Raw genomic sequence first — 19,549 nt, 5'->3', positions numbered from 1 at the left:
CTTCATAAGTGTTAACTCTGTAACCCTTAATCCATCCCTCTAAGTTTTTCAAACTTTCACTCACCCAGGTAGCCCAAGGGGTACCATCATGCTTTTTGAGGGTCCTAAATCTCTTAAGGTACTGGGAAGGGGTCTTCCCAAATCTAGCTATTAAAGCTAGTTTCACACATTCATAATCCTTCTTATCCACCTCCCCAACTCCATTACCACATCAGTTGCAACAGGGGGAAGCCTAGAGAACAACCAGGGAAGTAAATCATTCCCTGTGATGTCCTGGAGCCCATGCTTATACTGAAACATTTTTAACCAATCCAACACATCCAACTTAGGTTCATACAGACCCACTAATTCCTTAGGCGTCTGGGGTCTTTTGGGACTGGAACTCCTAGAGGAACCAGAGGAGAGAGAAGCATTTTCTACAGACAACATTTTCATTTCTAGTTCATGATTAAGCTCTATTTCTCTGAGTCTTAACTCAGTTTGCTTTTGCTCAGCCTGGGCATTCATAATTCTGAATTCTAGCTCTTGGTTTCTTTCAGATTGAGCAATAAAACGTTTGTACTCTAATTCAAGCTTCATTTTTTTAAGTTCAAAATAAGCAGGGTTACATGCAGGACCTGGTATAGGCCCAGTAGGTACAGTAGGTAAGGCAGACAGAGGCTCAGGGTGGCTAACTTCATTGGGTTCACTTTCCTCTTCTGACTCATTATCAAGACTTTGATTCAGATCAATACCATCACTGTTTTCTCCATTTGCTGGGGGGGAGCGGGGGGGGGGGGTAGATTCCTCTGTACCACCCAGACTTTGGTTTTCTGACAATCTTTCTATAAGTTCCATTTTCTTGCCCTTCTCAGAGAGATCCTTATGTCTACACAATACTTTTAAGCAATCAGCAGTTTTGGCAGACAATGATTCTAGGGTATAACTCTTCATAGCAGACATAGTTAGAAAATCAGCTTTTTAGTGCTAAGCTCTGTGGTTAGTTGTCCTAAAGTGTTCAAAAAGCACTCTAAAGTGTATACTCAATACAAATCCCACCGCTGTACACCAGTGTTAGGCAGAAACCTGTGCAGTTCCATCTGGGACCACTGCAAAAGATTTAAGACTACAGGTGTTTGGCAGTAAACCCACTTGGTAGCAGTCTGTACCACACAGATTCACTTGGTAGCTGTGGCTGAGCAGTCAGACTTCCCTCAAGAAGAGTTAGGCAGTATACAGAGTATTCACAATAGGTCAAAAGAACACAGTAGAACAAGTAAAACCAGGGCTTGGTGTAAAAGAGATATCATTATTTATTTAAAACCACACCTAGAAAAACACATAGGCACTAATAGTAAGCAATTCAAAACACGGTCACTAAAAGATATACACTCCCTTAGAAGAATATTAGACAAGTCTTAAGTAAAGCCCCACTTATTTTCAGACAGCGGTGAGCGCTTAACGTAGATGGCACTCTAATAATTTGTTTTAAAAGGGAGAGAAAAGCAGAGAATAAATTGAAACAGATCCCAACACTTTTTCACAAACACAAGAGAGAAAGGCAAAGTAACACCGTGAGTTTAGAGTAGGCCAAATCCACTTTAAGGGGATCAAAACGAAATGCGTCCAAGGTCACACGGTTGCAGTGCACAAGAGTCTTGTAAAGGTTCAAAAAGAGTTGGACCAAACGAAAGGGACCAGTTAGAAGGTGAAGGCGGCCAGCCCAGTCCAGAAGGTTAAGGGGTTATTATTACCTTGTAGCAATCTTTAGAAAGGGAGGCCTGGCGGACACGGTACCTTAAAGTGTTGAGAATACTCCAGTGAGGGCAGTTGTTCCTGGCAGCGGATGCAAATCTGTGCTTCGTCCGGGGGAAGAGAGGATCGTCCGTTGCACTGCCAGGGAAGAAACCAGCCGCGAAGTTCTCAGGTAAAAGGAGCAGTCCTTTTATTCGCGGTCCAGTGGTAAGTGGCTATCCGGTTGCCGGGGTGCTTGGCACGGGCAATTCGACCACAAGCCGGTCTGGGGTGCGAAGGGAAGAAGGTAAACTGGTTGTGCCCACCAGTCAGGGGAAGAAGCCTCTCCAGCCGGGAGATCTTCTCTGTCGTCGGGAAGTGGTGAGTCGGCTCACATAAACGCCATTTTAGAATCTAGTCCTGGCAAAAAATACCAGCCGGCGAATTAATATTAAATAAATAAACTGGCGGTATGTTCGAGGCTATGAGAATTAAATAATTAAAGTTGGTAGCCTCGAACACTGGGAAAATCCCATAGGAATATATTCGCGGTCGAATATAAAAAGTAGTATCCACTGCCACCAGCCAAAACTCGATCAGGAGGGACGGAGACGTGCCCCCTCGACTAACAGACCCTGGGGCAATCGAATTGCCCCGACCAGTACGTCCACAATATGATGGTTTGTTCTGGTTTCTGTTAATAATTTGAGACTAGTAAAGCCAATGGTGACTTTACATGCCCTGGGAGACAGTGGTCAGTCCCAGGGTATGGAGTCTATGGTGGGGTGTCACTATGACACCCCTGTGTTACTGCACGGAGGGTGCTGTGTAACACACATAGAAAAAAACACATGAGACCCTATGGAGTAAAGGACCCCATAGCCTATAAAACACATTAGCAGTCAAAGGAACACCATAAATCATGTCCAAGAGTGGGAGAAAAAGAGTCTCACTCTTGGCAGGAGAAAAAACAAACTCCAGAAATCCAGCAAAGCTGCTGGGGGACTCACTAGGTTAGGAAATTCAGCCTAAAGAGAGAATTCTCCCTAACAGGGAGCCCTAAGAAAATCCAAGATGGTAGAATTGCTCTCGAAAAGGAAAGTCCTCTCATGTGCTACTCTATTCCACCCTCTTCCCTTGTCTACCTACATCAAATGGTCCCTGTTAAGTGACAACCTGGTTTGACTTCCCTTGGCCTAGCAGAGTCCGTCCTTTGCTTGCAGCAATGGACCTCTCTGTGCCACTTGTGGGGAGTTCCTGCCTTCCTCTGAGGTGACAAGATTTCACAGGGAAGGCACAGGCTTTTGCTGGGACCAAGCACAAAGGGTTTATTTTGGGTGAAAGCCAGTCCCAGATGTTGAATACACAGGAGGCCACGACCTGGAGGACCACTGGAAACCAAGCTGATAATAAATGTACATTAATAGGTTTTGGCAAATATAATTGTGGAATCCCGTCGATCATAATATTATAGCCAGATATGGCTACTTTTTAGGTTCATATACTGCTTCCAGATCCTGGGGCCCACAACTATATAATTGAATTCAGACCCGAGATTTCCCGCGATTAAAGTCAGATCCTGACTTCCCGACTTTTAGTTCCAACATTTGCTGGCAGGAATGCACCTGCCTCTTTGTGACTTCCATGTTGCCAAACCAAAAGGCAGCTGCTGTGAGGTGTCAGTAGACAAGGGCCCTCATTAGGACCCTGGCGGATTTTTTCCGCCGTCGGCGGACTTTTCCGCCATGGCGCAAAGTCCCTTTACGCCATGGCGGATGGCGGACTTACCGCCCCATTCCGAGGTCGGCGGGGCGGTAAGTCCCCATTGACCCATTTACCCTTCCCCATTCCCATTTCGGCCCCATAGGGCTCAATGGGAGTGGGGAAGGCGTTAATTACGCCACCGTAAATTACGGTGGCGTAATTAACACCAAGGTCCCATAGCGCCATGGATTTTTACGCCCGCAAAAAGCGGGCGGAAAAATGACCATGGCGCAATGGGAACTCGTAGTTGGCGGTAAGGGGTCGGCGCAGCTAACGCTGGCGCAAACCCCTTACCGCCAGGGTCCTAATGAGGGCCACGGTCAGAAAAGTCACATATGCACAATATGTATGGAACAATCTGAAAGGGGGCACCTGATTAGCAAACCTCACCTTCAGAGACAGAGCTACCCTTCTCAATGTATTAACACAAATCAGAAAAGGTTAGGCTATTCCGCTCTCACAGATGGCATTCTGTGACTGTCACACCTGAATAGGCTTAGACTGACCTATAGGGCAATGGGGCAATATGTAAGTGTGAACCATTTTTTGGTCAAAGTGAACCCGTTTTTTTGGCCAAAGTGGGCCAGTGTGTGTCACTTCACTGTTCAGCTAGTAGTTTTAACCGGTATCACTGAAAAAAATATGCTTCTAAATGCACAATTTGCAAACATATTATTTAAAAAGAAACTCCATCTTGGGTTATACTGAAACACTCTATCACAAATGGAATGAACTGACATTTTCGACTGTGAGCAACTTTTTATTTGGTGCCCTAGACGCTTTTATGTCCCAGTCCAACCCTGCACCTGAAGATAATTAAACAAGTCCACTAGAGACAATTTTTTGATTGCAGCAAGATCTAAACATAAGGATATGACCTGCTTACACAATCCCTGAGAGATTATTGAGTGAAGATCGCCAGAAGGTAGGAAATGACATTGTTAGAGAAGCCTTGCTCTGGCAAAATGGTTGATCAAACACAACAGCAGGATGCTATTCTGGACAAAGTCGTATCCCTGCCAGATGAAATACCTACATGATCTGCTTGCCAAAGATGGATGGATCTCCTTTAGAGACTAGTGCAGAGAAAAGGCCTGCTGGGCAGCACGTGTCAGAATTTATATATAAATATATATTTATATGCAGAATGTATATATCTACAAAACATGGTAAACCACATTGTCATTAGGGTAAACCCAATGCTAACAGATTGTGAACTATTCATCTGATTCAGAAATCTATCAAGCAATCCTCACTGGGCGTTAATGATATACAGGTCACAGAGCAAATCTTACCACCCAGAAAATAAGGTTAGTCCCATCTAGCTGCAGCTGACTGACGGCATTGGTCAGAGGTAAAACTTTCTGCATTTTATCACTGTATGTTTTGTGAGGGTGGGCGGATAGGGGAATGGTAGAATAGTGCTGGAGAAGTTGGGGGGAGGTGGGAGTGGGATAGCACATGGGTTATGGGGGGCTGGAATTCATAAAACAAGCATTGGCAATGACAACAGTTTGGGCGTTTGTGAAAGCTTGGGAAAGATACTTGGCAGGCACAGCCCTAGTGGTATTAACTGGCCATTAATGGTAGCAGGGGAGAAAAGAGTGCGAGTACCTGGGCATCTAATAGCAGTGCCTGGCAAATACTTAATACTTCTACACAAACCAAAACGGTTGGCTTTGCCAATGCTTTCTTTTAACATGACTTCCGTGAAGGACGCACATAGCGCTCATACATCGAGTGGCTGAAGGCAGACCTGGTTAAGACATTTTTATTACACCAGTAGTGGGTTTACAACTCCAATGAAGCCATTAACTCGCAGACGATTGCTTTGAAAAATCACTGGCAGGCACTTTAAGTGCAAAGTTTGATGGTAAGGCTTGGCTAAAGCAAGCTGAACGAGTTCCCATGAGGAGGTGTTTTGGGTGGCGAGGGGCAAGAACTGGGTGGGAATGGCCTCAGGGATTCGTATGGCCATGAGCAGTCAATGGGCAAATAACCGAACAACACCTACAAGCTGTGTGTCGCTCCTCATTTGCGATTTCTCCCTATCTGTATTATAATGCAATAGTTTCAGTTTATAGGTGTTGCAAGTGACACCTAAAAGCCCCAAAAATATGCTTTTGGAGAATACAGTAAATTGGCCCATGCAGCCAGATGTACGAGATCCATCGGCATAATCTGGCTGCCCCGCCCCATGTCTATGATATGATCTTAATAAGGATACATGGGTCTGATGCTGTCAGAAGTGAAAAATATAGGGCGCCTGGCGGAGTCCTGATTTGCCCAGGTGGGTATATGTACAAAAAAAGAAATAATCAGGATGAAGAAGATCCTACAAATAAGCCAGTTGTGCCATGCATGTGTATTTATTTTACATTGACACAGTCCTTTTTTAGTTCATTCAACAATTTATTTTACAGATCTTTCGATAAGCACGAACGTTTTTTGGCATCAAACGGACAAAAGTTATTGTGAACGGTGGTAACACTGGTTAAGTGTCAACCTCTGATGTATTGAGGTTGAAGCTCCACACTGAAATACATTCCCTGTATAGATGTGATAGAGAAAGAACTATCAAGCAGGGAAAAGTATACCTGAGGCTTGAAGATGGCCCCAGGGTTAGTTCACATAAGGTGTACACAACAAATATTTACATAACATACACAAGGGGGAAGATACAGTTGTGTCACGGGGATCGACACAGGTGTGGACACAGGTGTGTTTCGGCCAAAACATGGCTTGATTGAAGCCGGTCTATATGCTGGCCTTCATCAGGAAAGGCACCATTGGTGGTGCTGTCCGTTGATTCTGCTGCTCCAGTGGCAGTGGCAAGCTGAGAACTATCCTCACGTAGCAGGTGAAAAATGGTGCGGATACCTGGGCATTGAATAGCAGAGCCTGACTGACTGCTATTCATGCTCAGTACATTGACAGGCCAACTCTAGCATGAACCAGACAACTGAATCCTTTTGCCAGTACTGCCATAGCACCTGGCACTTGCCTTGTTCACTTGGGGGAGTACAAGTGGATGCTTTGTAAACACTTTATTCCTCCCTTATTTCACCAAAAATGATCCTTGGTAACCAGCCAGGTAATTTATGATTAAATCAAAATGTGACGAGTGATGAACTAGAGGAGCAACTCATGAGGGAGCCAATGACCAGAGAGGTGATGGGCCATATGAACCAAGGACCAGAGGAGAGCGATCAACAGGGTTGCCCAAGACCAGAAGGGTGACTGAGCAGATAAGTGTGACTCACAAGGGAGTCAAGGACCAGAGGGGTGACAGAAAAGCAGAGCAACTCACAAGGGCCTTGCTGCCAAGTGGGGGGCCCATGCCATGCCTGACGCCATGAGCCGTCCTGGATTTTCACTTTGCATGGTGGTCTTTCTAGGCCCATACTTATAATGGGAAGAACACAAATACCAGTCCTAGCATTTAACAGGAGATGCCTAGGCTGGCTCAGTGTCACAAAGGACATGGCAATACCTGTCAGGTATGCAAGGGAGCCAAGGACCAGAGGAGAGTGACGAATTAAGAACCAGTTGGATGATGGACCAGAAAGGATGCAAAAAGTCAAGTATGTGCTTTTATAAGTCACACATACAAGAAATTAAAATAGACATTAATTGTTAGAAAAATAAAAAGCAATTTTAATTAAAGGTTCTTGAATAACAATGTAATCAAACCTGTTTCATGTGTATAACAGTGATTTATTGTCGTTGGGTAGGAGCTGCTTCACCGCAGGTTATAGTTTGGGAGAGGCGCGATTGCCGAGTGCGAGCGGGCGGGGGGGGCAATTTAGTCAGATGGACCTGTCAATCTTAATACTCTCCAGCTACTTTGTATGATCATCATAGGTTGTTTATAACACGCTTAATACCCGTAGGTTTCTAAGCGCGGATCCGGGGATCGAACCTCTGCTGCTCTGCGTCGTCTTGCTTCCAAGGCGAGCGCATTGCCTATGAGCTATCCTCCCAAGACTGACCGGTAGGTTTGTCAATAAGATGGTAGTCAATGGGCAGAGCCATTGCCATAAGGATATGTGCAATCTGTAAAGTAGTAGAGTTCACACTTTTTCATACTGAGCTCCCACCCCCGTTGAGTAAAAATATTGTTTCTGGGCCCCTCCCACATCGGGGTTGGTCCAGCACCCCCCGTTTTAAGGCCAGTGCTCTAAAGCTTGCAAACTAAGGTAGGATGCCAAGTTCACTTATCAGCCTCTGAAAAAAAGCTCGCGGGCAGTTCATCTTTTCCAAAAACATTGGAGGAAAAAACCTTCTGTTGTCATTTTTGTATTCGCAAGAAGTAGCTTAGTATCCGTCTCTCCTTGGGATTAAAACCTAAAAGCTTGCCAACTGCAGAAGACGGATGAGCCGCAAGCAGGGCGTCCACACTCCCATTGCTCGAGGTCTTTGGGCGAGATGTCTCGCTTTTGCGGAGTAAGGCATGTTTGAAGACACGCAGCTTAAGTTATGACATTCGTTTATGTTTTGATTGGAATTGTTACAGCTAAGCGGTGGGTGGGTGTTCCCCAGGGAGTGATGCAAGCTTCTGAGCCCCCTTGCCTGCAGCATCTGAACAGTATGTACGATTCTTTTCCAGCTATGGGGAGAGTAACCAAGAACACTGCAGCCCATTATGTATTTATTTATTTAGATTTTTGCAATGTTATCATTTATTGCATCTCCCAGATCAGTATCTGGATGAGGTTCGCCAATAGATGATACTTAATGTCCTACAGCTGAACCCATCCAAAACAGAAGTTATGTTGCCTTTAAGAGTTCGGGAACATTATATCAGTATATTGTATGTAACACTAAATATTGTAATTCGGTGGAACAGAACTCCAGCACAACCATGTCTGAATGCATAAATACACATGACATTATTACACACTGTGACGATTACATGAGGTGTTCTACAATAAAAGGGAACATGTTTGGCTTCTGTTACTGTACAAAACGGCAGTCTTTCCCCAAATGGAGTCTCCTCATCTCTACTTGTCTACATTTAGTACAAAGAAAACAACACATGGCCACCATGATTAAATCAGCGAGATTAATTATTTGCTAGCCTTCACTGCTAATCTAATCGTTCGTTCAAGGAGGGTTACAACATTCAACGTCCGATAAATAAACATCAGCAGAGTTATGGTGGGTTTAAAAAGGCTGGGAAACCCCTTTCACCTGAAACGCGAAAGGCAATACTCCATTTCATCCAAGTCACGCATCCCACAACGCCGCCCAGTAACTATTCTTCAGACATTTCAGCTGAAATGTCATTCCTAACCAGTTTCCCGCTCTGCTAAAATATAGCCACAATCAGATCAGTATCTGGATGAGGTTCGCCAATGGATGATACTTAATGGCCTACAGCTGAACCCAGCCAAAACAGAAGTTATGTTGCTGGGCCCTAAATACCTTTTAAAAGATTCCTTATGCTCCCCACCACCTCACGACCTCTTCAGATTACTCACATCCTTCCCCAGTGAGGTTTAGAGCCTGCGCTTCATCAGGACCCCGATCTATCACTTTCGCCTCAGGTGAAGGAAGTAGTCAGAGCTTCAGTTTTCTGTCTTCAACTTCTCAGTCGGACCCTTCATGTTATGCTTCAAGAGGACTGACCCCTGGTGGCTGCTGCACTCATAAACTCCCAGCTGGATTTTGGTAATGTCCTATAGGCAGCCATTTTGGACAGCCTCTTACACAAGCTTCAAACCATTCAAAATATGGCAATGCGTGTAATTTTCAGCCTCCCGAAATGGTGCGAAATCTCGGTTTATTGGAAAAAGATCATCACTGGCTCCCAGTCCAGCAAGGCACAGTTTTTAAGATTTTGCCATAATATCCTCCTACATCTCCGCACTCGGAGAATAAACAATTACTTATTGGTCCTCATGCTCATTTCTCCTCTTGCTGTGATAGGGCTTGTCAGTGGTAGGACCTAAACTTTGGAACCAGCTTCCATAAGACATACATTTATCCAACTCTTAGTTTGTGTTGGGAAAAAAACAGACAACGTTCCTTTTACAATGACTGGGCGTGCTATTGTTAAGAGGATTTGATGTTTTGTTATATCTGTGCCCAGATGCAGTTTCCTGCAAAGTTCCATTAGGATATGCGCATTACTAGGCTCGCAAATAAAATATGCACAGTCTGGAATACTCTTACTGTACTCTTTCAAATTACCCCCACGAGAAAGAGGAAGAGCAAGAATAGCACCAGTGAGGGTTTCTGGTTGTTTTGCATAAAACGAAGGGCATTTTGAGAACATACAAATGATCACAGATCTTTATATTTGAAACCTATGTCTGTGCTAATAGGATTGCATGCTTCAATCACTTGACACCATTATACCATATTTGTGTATAATAGTTATGTGATTCAGTCACACTATTACTAACATCACGCTAAATAACCAATGTTGATAGATTGTAAACATTGTGATGTGAACTACAGCCATAAGTGTGAAGTGTTGTTTTCTCTCCATCTTGTCCATTACGGCTTTCGTAAATGATGAACACTATATATGGCTTTTTATGTTGTTTTTACTGTTATGTTAGAAGTAAATATTGATTAAAATATGACTTTTGACCGTGGTGGTAGACAGAATTGTATGAAAATTCCACTGTGAGGATAATTTCTGATAAGTAGCCTTCCCCTTGGATGTGTTAGAGGTGGGTAGCTAGTGGTTAATGTACTCGCTTGTTTGATGTATCCTTCCTCATATACCACAGCCCCCTTTACAAAAAATTGAGGAACCTTGTGTGCTCACAACATTTGTTTACCTTGAATCACTAAGTACATAATGCATACCGGGCTTGGCGCTCAATTCATTATTCATACCACTTCTCCTAATATTGAAGTGTTTGCAACTATGAAGCATCTATATTCATATATATACTCATTCGGAAAGATCTTGAAGAGACATTTTGAGGGAGGGTGGAAATGACAAATGGAATAAGACGAATCAGATGATCGTACGATATGAGTCCAAGGCAGCGAAGGGTTCCATGTGTTAAAATTGCGGCAAAAATTGCTGTGGTTACAAAATATCGTGGCAAAAATGCAGTGGTTTTGTTGCTGCAACCAATTTAAAGGATGTGGGGGACAATCCGCAACTCCCAGACCCATTATACCATTTAAGGGGGGAAGGGGACACCCCTGCAACCACTGCTCCCCTTAAATGGTATAACAGGGTTCACCTTTACCGGGTCAAACCACAGCATTTTTGCCACGATTCTTTGTATAGGTGACGTTTTTGCAGCGATTTTATCACTGCATACCCAGCGAAGTGGGCAAAACTGTAATAGGCAGACGTAGTAAATGATGATGTGTGCAAATAATCAATATATTGACGACTGTCACCCAGGAACAAACCCTAAGAAGAAGAATAAAGCCTTAGGATTTGTATGTGAGGATAAACAGGCTGTGACATCTGTCCCTCCATTGGGGTCAGAGGACCGTCTTGCTTCTTGCTTCCTGGCAATATTTCCTCTGCTCAAAACCAGGTGGGGACTGCGCAACATTGTAGAAGGAGTGGCTGAGATGGGACCCCGGGTCTTAGGATGAGGATGCCTCTGCACATGACCTGGCTCTCATGCACAGACATCCTTAGATCATCATATTTTCAGGGTGTTCTCTCTTACCATGAGGGTGGGGCAGCACCACATTGATGTGAAATTAGACCAGCTGTGTGATGAAAAAGCAAAACTCCAAATACCCTCAGCATGCTGTGTGGGATTGAGGGAGTCGAGACTACAGTTGGACCACACGACATATCAAAAGAACAGAATTCCATCCTCATTAATTAGGCCTTCTCATTATGATGATAGGATCTGGAAGAGGTCAGGTAGTCGAGGTCCAACCCTCTTCTCTGCCGTGGGTCAGCAGTACAGAAGCTCATGACCCAGTTAACTCTGCAGTGGTTGGTATCTTTCCACTCCCCCAGCATGATGACCACTTTGAGGACCTGTGGAATGTGAGCTTGTTTTTAGCTGTGAAATCTTGCTGGTTCCTTTCTTACAGCCTCAGTCAGTTGAGGCTGTAACATCTGGCAAAGCAAACCTGGATCGAACCTGCCTGCCTCCTCATGATGTGCTTCATCGATTATTGATCATTTCCTGCCAAAAATATCCTGGGGATCTGGTTGGTCGCCGGGTTCCTGTGCCAGTACCCGCTCCGTGTGTTAATTGCACTGCGTTATCCTGCTTGCACCCATGTTTGCCAGAGGTAATCAGTAATGGCAGTTGTAACGTAAAATCGTGGTAGGCAGCATCGCACGGGATCAATATCTTTCTGTCTGCTTGTGTGGTGTAAAAGTACAGGCAGAATACATAGGGCACTCAGCCTCTCCGCCCACATCAAAATGTGTTGTGGGTGGTGACACTGCCAGAGGCGGAGCCAGGATTGTGTGACAAGTGAGGCCTGAAGCTAATGTAGTGGGGCCCACCGCAGTGACATTAACATCTGTAAATCCCCACACAGTGCTGCTGAGTGGGCATTTACAGATTTTGGGTTGGCCTTGCCCGCTCAGGCACTACACTGCTGCTGTATGAGAGCTGTATCAAAGTGGCCCAACATGCAGAGAGCTTGTAGCCACATGTGTCATTGCCTCTGGACCATTTGGCGACCCCAACAATACGAGGGCCTTACTGTATGCTCTTTTCTGACCTCGCCTTCCCTCCCTTTTTACAACTGGCATACTGATGTTGCTGTCAAGTAGTGTGCTGTGCATCAATACATGAATACATAATTGATTAAAAAGATAATTTGTGTACTCATGTTCCAACAAGCTATCCATGCCATTGATTTCATTAAAAGAAAGCGAGCTAATGCAAGTCCATGCTTGCATGATAGGTAGACCCGGGCCAGGGGCTTGGGTGAGTATAGTGGGCTTTAATACTGCTCCATGGCTGGGCACTGGGTAATGGTTGCTTTATACTTAAGCAATAACCCCATGTTCTGCGGGCTACACTGGCCTGTAAACGTCTGAGGCCCAACTTGCAGCCGGTCCCCAGTGCTGTTCCCGGGCTTTTGAAGCCCTTAAGGGCATGGGCGTAATTTTAGGGAGGTCCAGGGGTGTTTGTCCCCACCAACTTTAATGGCACACTATTTTGTCCCCATTCATTTGGCTGAAGCACCTTTTCTTCAGATGTCATGTCCCCCCAACATTTTCAGCAAAGTTACTCCACTGCCTAAGGGGTAAAGAGAGTTGGGGCAGGGGTTGAGGAGCAGCTGGGATTGGGGGCAGTAGGCAGGGGAGGAGGGAAAATGGCAGCGCTTGGTGCGGCGACCACCCGTGTTAGCTCCAAACCCAGATTTGCATCGGTAGATTCGGCCCGGGTTTGGAGCAACCTGATTGGCACGCACCCGCCGAGGGTGCTAATGTACAATGTATCATGAGGCACTCGTTAATCATGTACTTAGGAATGTACCAGGGACGATTGGGGTAGAGAAAATGGGAAAGGCTAAATCATTCTATGTGTATCTGTTCAGTAGTGTGTCTGTGAATTCTGTATACAGTAGCATATGGTCACACGACCACCCAAACGTGAGAGTGCTCCACACTGGAAAACATTTTCCTTGAATGATATTTCAGCTATGGGAGTGTCTTTGCTTCTTCTGGTTGTGTCACCAATCTGTGTTCCCCCAGTTAGGGGGAAGAAGCGTTGGCAAAGCCAGAAGGTTTTGGTTCTCATATGTCAAGGGGGGCCTCAAATGCCCCAATGGAAGTCATTCCATGATTAAAGAGCAGCTACCAAGTTCACACTGTTACAATTGATGACTATCATTAAAGTACTCAATATGAAACAGTTTAAAGTAACTACTGTTCTGTCAAGCCTCTGACTTCTGAGACTCTGTACGTTTCATTAAAAGCATAGGCACCAATTGTATTTTAAGTGAATTGTCATTGCCAAATAAATAGGATGGTGGAGCACCATGTATAATAAGCAGGTGGCGAAGTGGGCATCTGAGATGCCAGCATGTGCGTTGGAGAAGAGGATAGACCCAATCCATATCACGCCTTCTGGGTCCTGGGTTAGACTTGTGACAGTCAGGGACTTTGTAGATCCAGTAGCTACAGCTATCTCTGATTTCTCTGTGGGTTGGCCCTTGTCAATGATATTTTGGAGGGTGAGATATAGGATGGAGGTAAAGTGAAGGATGTCCCTGATGGAAATTTGACAGTGTTTTTTTTTCATTTCATGACCAGGTTTTGAAAGCAGCAGCCTGGTTACTTTCCAACCCACCAGTTGGTGCTTCTCGGGACAGCGACTGATGCCAAAGCAATGGACTCGGGTCTCTCCCTGCTTCACGGATCCTGCTACCCACACATGGATGACTCAACAGGAATGGGAAATACTGATTCTGAGACACTTAATTATGACCTATGTAAAACTGTGGAACTATTTCAATCTTTTTCGGTTTGGGATATGCTATGCTATGCTATGGTATGGTATGTTATGTTATATTACTAGGATTTATACCGCAGACTGGTGCAATTTGCATGGCCTCCTGATTCTCTGGTGGATCTGAAATAGTGGGTTGGGTGAGGGTAATGGGGAGAGTGGGAGCATGTGAGATAGCGTGCTGCTGTGTTGATGCCTGCAATTGAGAAATACTCAGGTACTGTGCAGCTCACCAAGTTAGAAACTTGATCAGATGGTTATACAAATTCTATTATGGAATGCATACTTTTGCATAATTTGTATACATTAATAAAAACCACAGCATAACATGTAGAATATTCCCACAAACATAAATATGTAATTGTGCCCACTCACACATATTTATATACAGAGTTATGCTGAAAGTAAATATTTCAATTCAGCTGAAATGTTTTCCCCAATCTTGGGGACAGCATTGAGGTTGATACTCTCTAATGATGCTCCAAGTTCTTGGTAGAATGAAAGCTAGGAGGATGGTATTTTGGGTGTGCATTAGAGAAAGAAACCAATTTCAGAACTTTTCTAATAATCATAATTGTTGTGCCATGAAATGCTAAGGTCGGTGGAGTTTGGGCAGTAAAAGCAGAGAGACAAATGCCATTTTCTTACAACCTGCCAACACAGGCAATTTGGTGATTAATTTGCACTGAATTGCAGACAAACGGCTGAGCGGCTGGAGTCAGGGGGATACTCAAAATAGAGCAGAAGAGTATTGAAGCTTAGGACATCTTCTTACCTGGATCCAATGGGTTGGGGAAGAGAACCAAATGACCTGGAATTTAAGTTCCTCCCCTTCAGTAGGACATTGCCAGTCACAAGGGGTCCTGAGACATTGATCCCATTGGCTGATTCTGACACACAACATTTAAATCAACTACTGAAATGTAAGTTATACCATGTCACATTGCATAATCAAAATATGAACTCCCATATCATTTGAATAGTAGGAAGGGGAAGCCATTTCTCTTTCTTGATCAAATAATTAATTCATCTCCTGTGTTTAATTCATAAAGCTAGACGTCTCCTGGAACGCAAGACTTCTTCATCTGATTTCCCAGATTTGGCAAAGTAATTAAAGGGCTGGATGCTCTGTGGCAGCTTATATAAACAGATGTAAAAAAAGTATTGGAGAGGGCCAGTTGGGCAAGCAAAACCATTTAACATTTCCATTTAATTTATTCCTAACTTGAAACCCAATCTCAGTTTCAAATGTTCTGTTCAGATGTTCTGAATAAGTTCTTTCTTAGTCCAGTAGGAGTATTCTCTGAACTATAACCTTCACTTCCTCTGTCCAGTAGACTATTCACCTACATTTCTAAATTGTTTGAAATTGTTTATCTTGGCATACATGTCACTTTAAAGGGGAAATCAAACTGCTTGATTCTGGATCTACATTCTAGCATATAGGTACCATTGATCAGAATGTCCCAGTTAAATTAGACTAAAGACACCTATATGCAGTTTACTCTTTGAAGAAAACATATATTGCTGACAATGGATTTTTTGATTTTGCATTAATTAAACTGTGAAGTGTATTTCATTTGATGCTCACAAATATAATATTGATTAGTACATTGTAAAGGAAACATCTAACTATATTATAGGGATCAGCCATGCATATGTCATTGTAGCTGTGGGGATGTCAGCGTGAATATGCAAAGTAAATGTGTTGTTCTAGTTTTTGATAAAACTGATGCTTGCAATAAAAGTAGGCCAGTTGAAGTTTTAAATCATTTCTTATTGTAGTCAAAGTTCTTTTGTTCTGTTTGAGGGGCATTCCCAGCAGTATGAGTGAGGGGACCGCCAGAATTTGGATGCTTTTATTATTTTTAATACAATTTAAATAATCTGATTATAAAAGTATGTTTCTTATTCCACATTGTGGGGTGGGATTGTTGTTAAGGGAGACATTAGTATCACTCCACTATAATGAAAGAACCACTATAAATTAAGGGCAATATTAATAGACATCTCATCAGCAGCTAAGATAAAGAGAATTGGAATCTGGAAATGTAATGATGACACCAGAACATTGTAAGAGAACCATATACCCTGGTTCCTTTTGAGATTGTACCCCTTGTCTATTCCCCTGTTCAAGTTCCGCTGTCGGATTTTAACCCTTGCATGTCATAGCCAAACACTGATGTGATGATAAGAAAGTTAAATGCAACAATAGTCTAATGCAGAATCACTGAGGATAAGCTGCATCGTGAACCTACACATATTTACTTTTCCGCATAGAGAGCTTTTTTTAAAAAACGTTTATTTTTATTGACAGAGGTTTAGAGCAAACAGACACATCAAAGCATCCGATAAAATCGATACATGCCAGAGACACAGTGCGTCAGCAGATAAAATAACACATGCACAGTAGGAGAAGCAGACAGATGTGGGCCATCGTACTATTTGGAATCATTCGTGTGGGACAGGGGGTGAGTCATTATCAGATGTACGCTCCTCTTGACTGATAAGGTAGCTATTAAAGGCAGACCATATGTTTCTGGGGCGAGATCGATCGGGGAGCATGTTGAGATATTCTTTTTCACAATTCCTGCCCCAGGTAAGTGTGTTGAGCCATTTCTGGAAGATTGGGGGGGGGGTTCTTCCAACATTGTAATACACACTTCTTTGCTATCATGCAGGCTATGTTCATAAATGTAGCCATACGTCTAGCCTCACCGTCATTCCAAGAATTAGCTAGTGGATTTGAAACTAGATATCCGTGCGCTAAAGTGATTGAATTATAGTTAAATAGTCTAACTATGGTCGGGTTATATAAATAGGATGTGTGCAAGCAGCAATCACTCTAATCCCGCCAACCAATCCACCCTGGTTGGTTTTAATAAGATATACTAATGGAGAATGGGATGGTAATGCACTCTGCACCATTAAAGTAATGATAGTTATTACAAGAAAAACAAGTGTATTTGTAGATTTAATTTGGTCATGAACAGCCGACACGTGTTTCGACACGCAGGTCGTCTTCAAGGCATGAGCAAATTCATTCAAGAAATCTGGAGAATCCTAAAGGATGGCCGTGTCCAGTAAACAGCAAGAACCACCAATAATGTTATACAAATCACAGACGAATTCAGGTAAGTGCCGTAATGGCTGAGTGAAATATATAGCTCGATCAATCGAGGAACACGGCAATAAACGGGATAATCACCGTCATTCCACACCCCAAATAGCACCCCCAGCGGATCGGGGTCAATCACTGTGCCAGTGATGTCCGTAAGAGCCCTAAAAATCCCATCCCAGAAGTCTCCTAATATGTGGCTTGTCCAAAACATGTGTAGATGGTCAGCGCCCTCTGACTTTCAGCGAGCACAGGTGTGTGTGGTAGTGCGAACAAATTTACAGATCTTAAGGGGAGTGTAATACAACCTGTTCAGTAATTTGAACTGCATGACTCAGTAACGGAAGTTGAGGGATACTCGATTAGTTAGGGAGCACATCTTTTCCCATAATTGGTCGGTGTCCTCCAGACCCAATTCGTCGGCCAATTCGGTATGTGCTCTGGAAGGCTGGACTGGAGTGCCCTCAGTACCATTTTATAAAGTGAGGAGACAATGCTGCGGGTGCCGCTTGAGTTGGCAATATAAGCAATTTACGGCGTATCAGGAGGCTCTTCAGGGAAAGTGGGCCATCGAGCATGGAAGGCAGCACGGAGCCTATAATATCGTAACAACGCAAGTGCAGACCCTTCATGTCTGTGGATCAATGAATTTCCCATCGGGAAAAAGGTCAGTGAGCGCCTGCTAGCCTAGCGCCCCCCACCGGTGGATCAGGGCCATGTCATGTGTGGGCTCCAATCCTGGGAATCTCCATATGGGGAGCCATTTATAATAGGGGTAAGCTACATCGGTAGCCGTCAATAGACAGCCCAAGCCAGCAGGGTAGTTGCCACAGGATTGATGGGGACCACAATGGAATACAAGTGTCATGATATTGACTTCAGCCGCCGCCAGGGTTTCCAATTTGACATGCAGGCGAGTCAAGGAACTCAGGTACCAGTAAGTGGCATATTGGGCCTGTGCAGACATCCAGTACAGTAGTAGGTCAGGGGCTGTGAATTTCCCATTGTCATATGAGAGCGTCATATCGGACCTTTTTTACGTACTGCACCTGAATGCCATAGGAACTGAGCACATGATTTGTGTAGTTGTGTGAAGTATTGTTTCCTGGGCCACATGGGTACATTGCTAAAAATATAGAGCAATTTGGGGACTAGGACCATCTTAATGAGGGAGAGTTTCCCAGCGAGTGATAGTGGGAGATGGCACCACTGTGTCATTTTTGATTCAGCAAGTTGTGTTACAGCCAGGTAGTTATCTGCTAGCAGGGTAGGTTTAGATAGAGACATTCGGACACCCAAGTACTTAATACCGCTGGGGGACCAGCGGAGCAGATACTCAGAGTGAGGTTGCTGGGTGGAGTCGGTAAGTGGGAGGATTTCAGATTTGGAGTAATTAATAGCAAAGCCTGAGAGGGTGCCCACACGTGTGATATTTAATTATTCATTTATTTATTTATATTTATATAGCTCGCAAGCAGCCCAGGGACATTGAGGCGCTGTTACTTGCAAGAACTTAGTTACACAGGTACAGGCATGGTAGCGGTCGTTGACACATTGTGAATACTACAAAACATCATACTGTTGTTACAGATATTGCATACAGTCATTATATTACAACTTGTGCAACGGGTCATATGATAAGTATTCATGCTGATGTGTAGGGCCTTATGTGAAGAGGATGGTTTTCAAGGCTTTGCGGAAGGTGGTGAGGGAGGCCTCACCTCGGATAGTGGGAGGTAGGGCATTCCAGTGAGTGGGTGCTAGATAAGGTAAGCTGGATCCGCCCGCTCTGGCTCTTTTTACTAATGGCACAGAGAGCATGTTGGTATACAGTGATCTGATTGGCCTTGTACTGGAGACGGGGTGGATCCTTTGTGAGAGGTAGGCAGGAGCAGTGAGGTACATGCACTTGTGGGTCAGTGTCAGGGCTTTGAAGACGATCCTTTCCTTTATTGGGAGCCAGTGGGCTAATTTTCTGGCCTCAGAGATGTGTTCTCTTTTAGCAATGCCTTGGGCTGCCCGGAGAGCATTGTTCTGTATGACTTGTAGTCTCTCTAGGTTTTTATTGGAGGTTCCTAGAAAGAGTACATTGCAGTAGTCTAGCCTACAACCGGTAATGGCTCTGGCTATGTTGGTGCAATCCTCTTTGGAGTGAAAGGGTCTGACTGCGTTGATTAGTTTGGCATGATAGGCAGCTGCGGAGGCTATTGCGTTGACTTGTCTATCCATGGATAGGCTGGAATCCAGGTAGACTCCAAGAGTTTTGACAGAATCTGAGACAGGAATTTTGATGGTGTCAATGGTGAAGTGACTGAATTGGGAGTCTAGATTTTTTAAGCGTGTCGGGGGAACCTACCAGGAGGAGTTCAGTCTTGTGGGAGTTGAGGCATAGTCCATTGTCTGCCATCCAGGCTTGGATGGCGTTGTAGAGGTTGTTGAGGGTCAGGGAGTCAGTGTCATAGTTCCCAGTGAGGAGGATCTGAGTGTCGTCGGCGTAGTTGGTGTAGGAGATGCCCATAGCATCGAGGATGAGGAA

At 44.2% G+C, this 19,549-nt stretch overlaps 1 protein-coding gene across 2 annotated transcripts in view; it reads left to right on the top strand.

The window, feature by feature from the left end:
- Positions 1-15,664, top strand: part of LOC138514251 (protein phosphatase 1 regulatory subunit 42-like) — an 819,071-nt gene extending 803,407 nt beyond the window's left edge. For both annotated transcript variants that reach the window (XM_069629622.1, XM_069629621.1), the window contains exon 10: positions 13,700-15,664. In XM_069629622.1, the coding sequence (XP_069485723.1) occupies positions 13,700-13,765 (66 nt within the window). In that variant the 3' untranslated portion in view covers positions 13,766-15,664. The remainder of the gene's footprint in view (positions 1-13,699) is intronic.
- Positions 15,665-19,549: the final 3,885 nt, after the last annotated feature.

This window comes from Ambystoma mexicanum, chromosome 12 (genome assembly GCF_040938575.1).
Source record: "Ambystoma mexicanum isolate Mex_15411 chromosome 12, UKY_AmexF1_1, whole genome shotgun sequence".
NCBI lineage: Eukaryota > Metazoa > Chordata > Amphibia > Caudata > Ambystomatidae > Ambystoma > Ambystoma mexicanum.
This window is presented reverse-complemented; position numbering and strand designations above follow the sequence as displayed.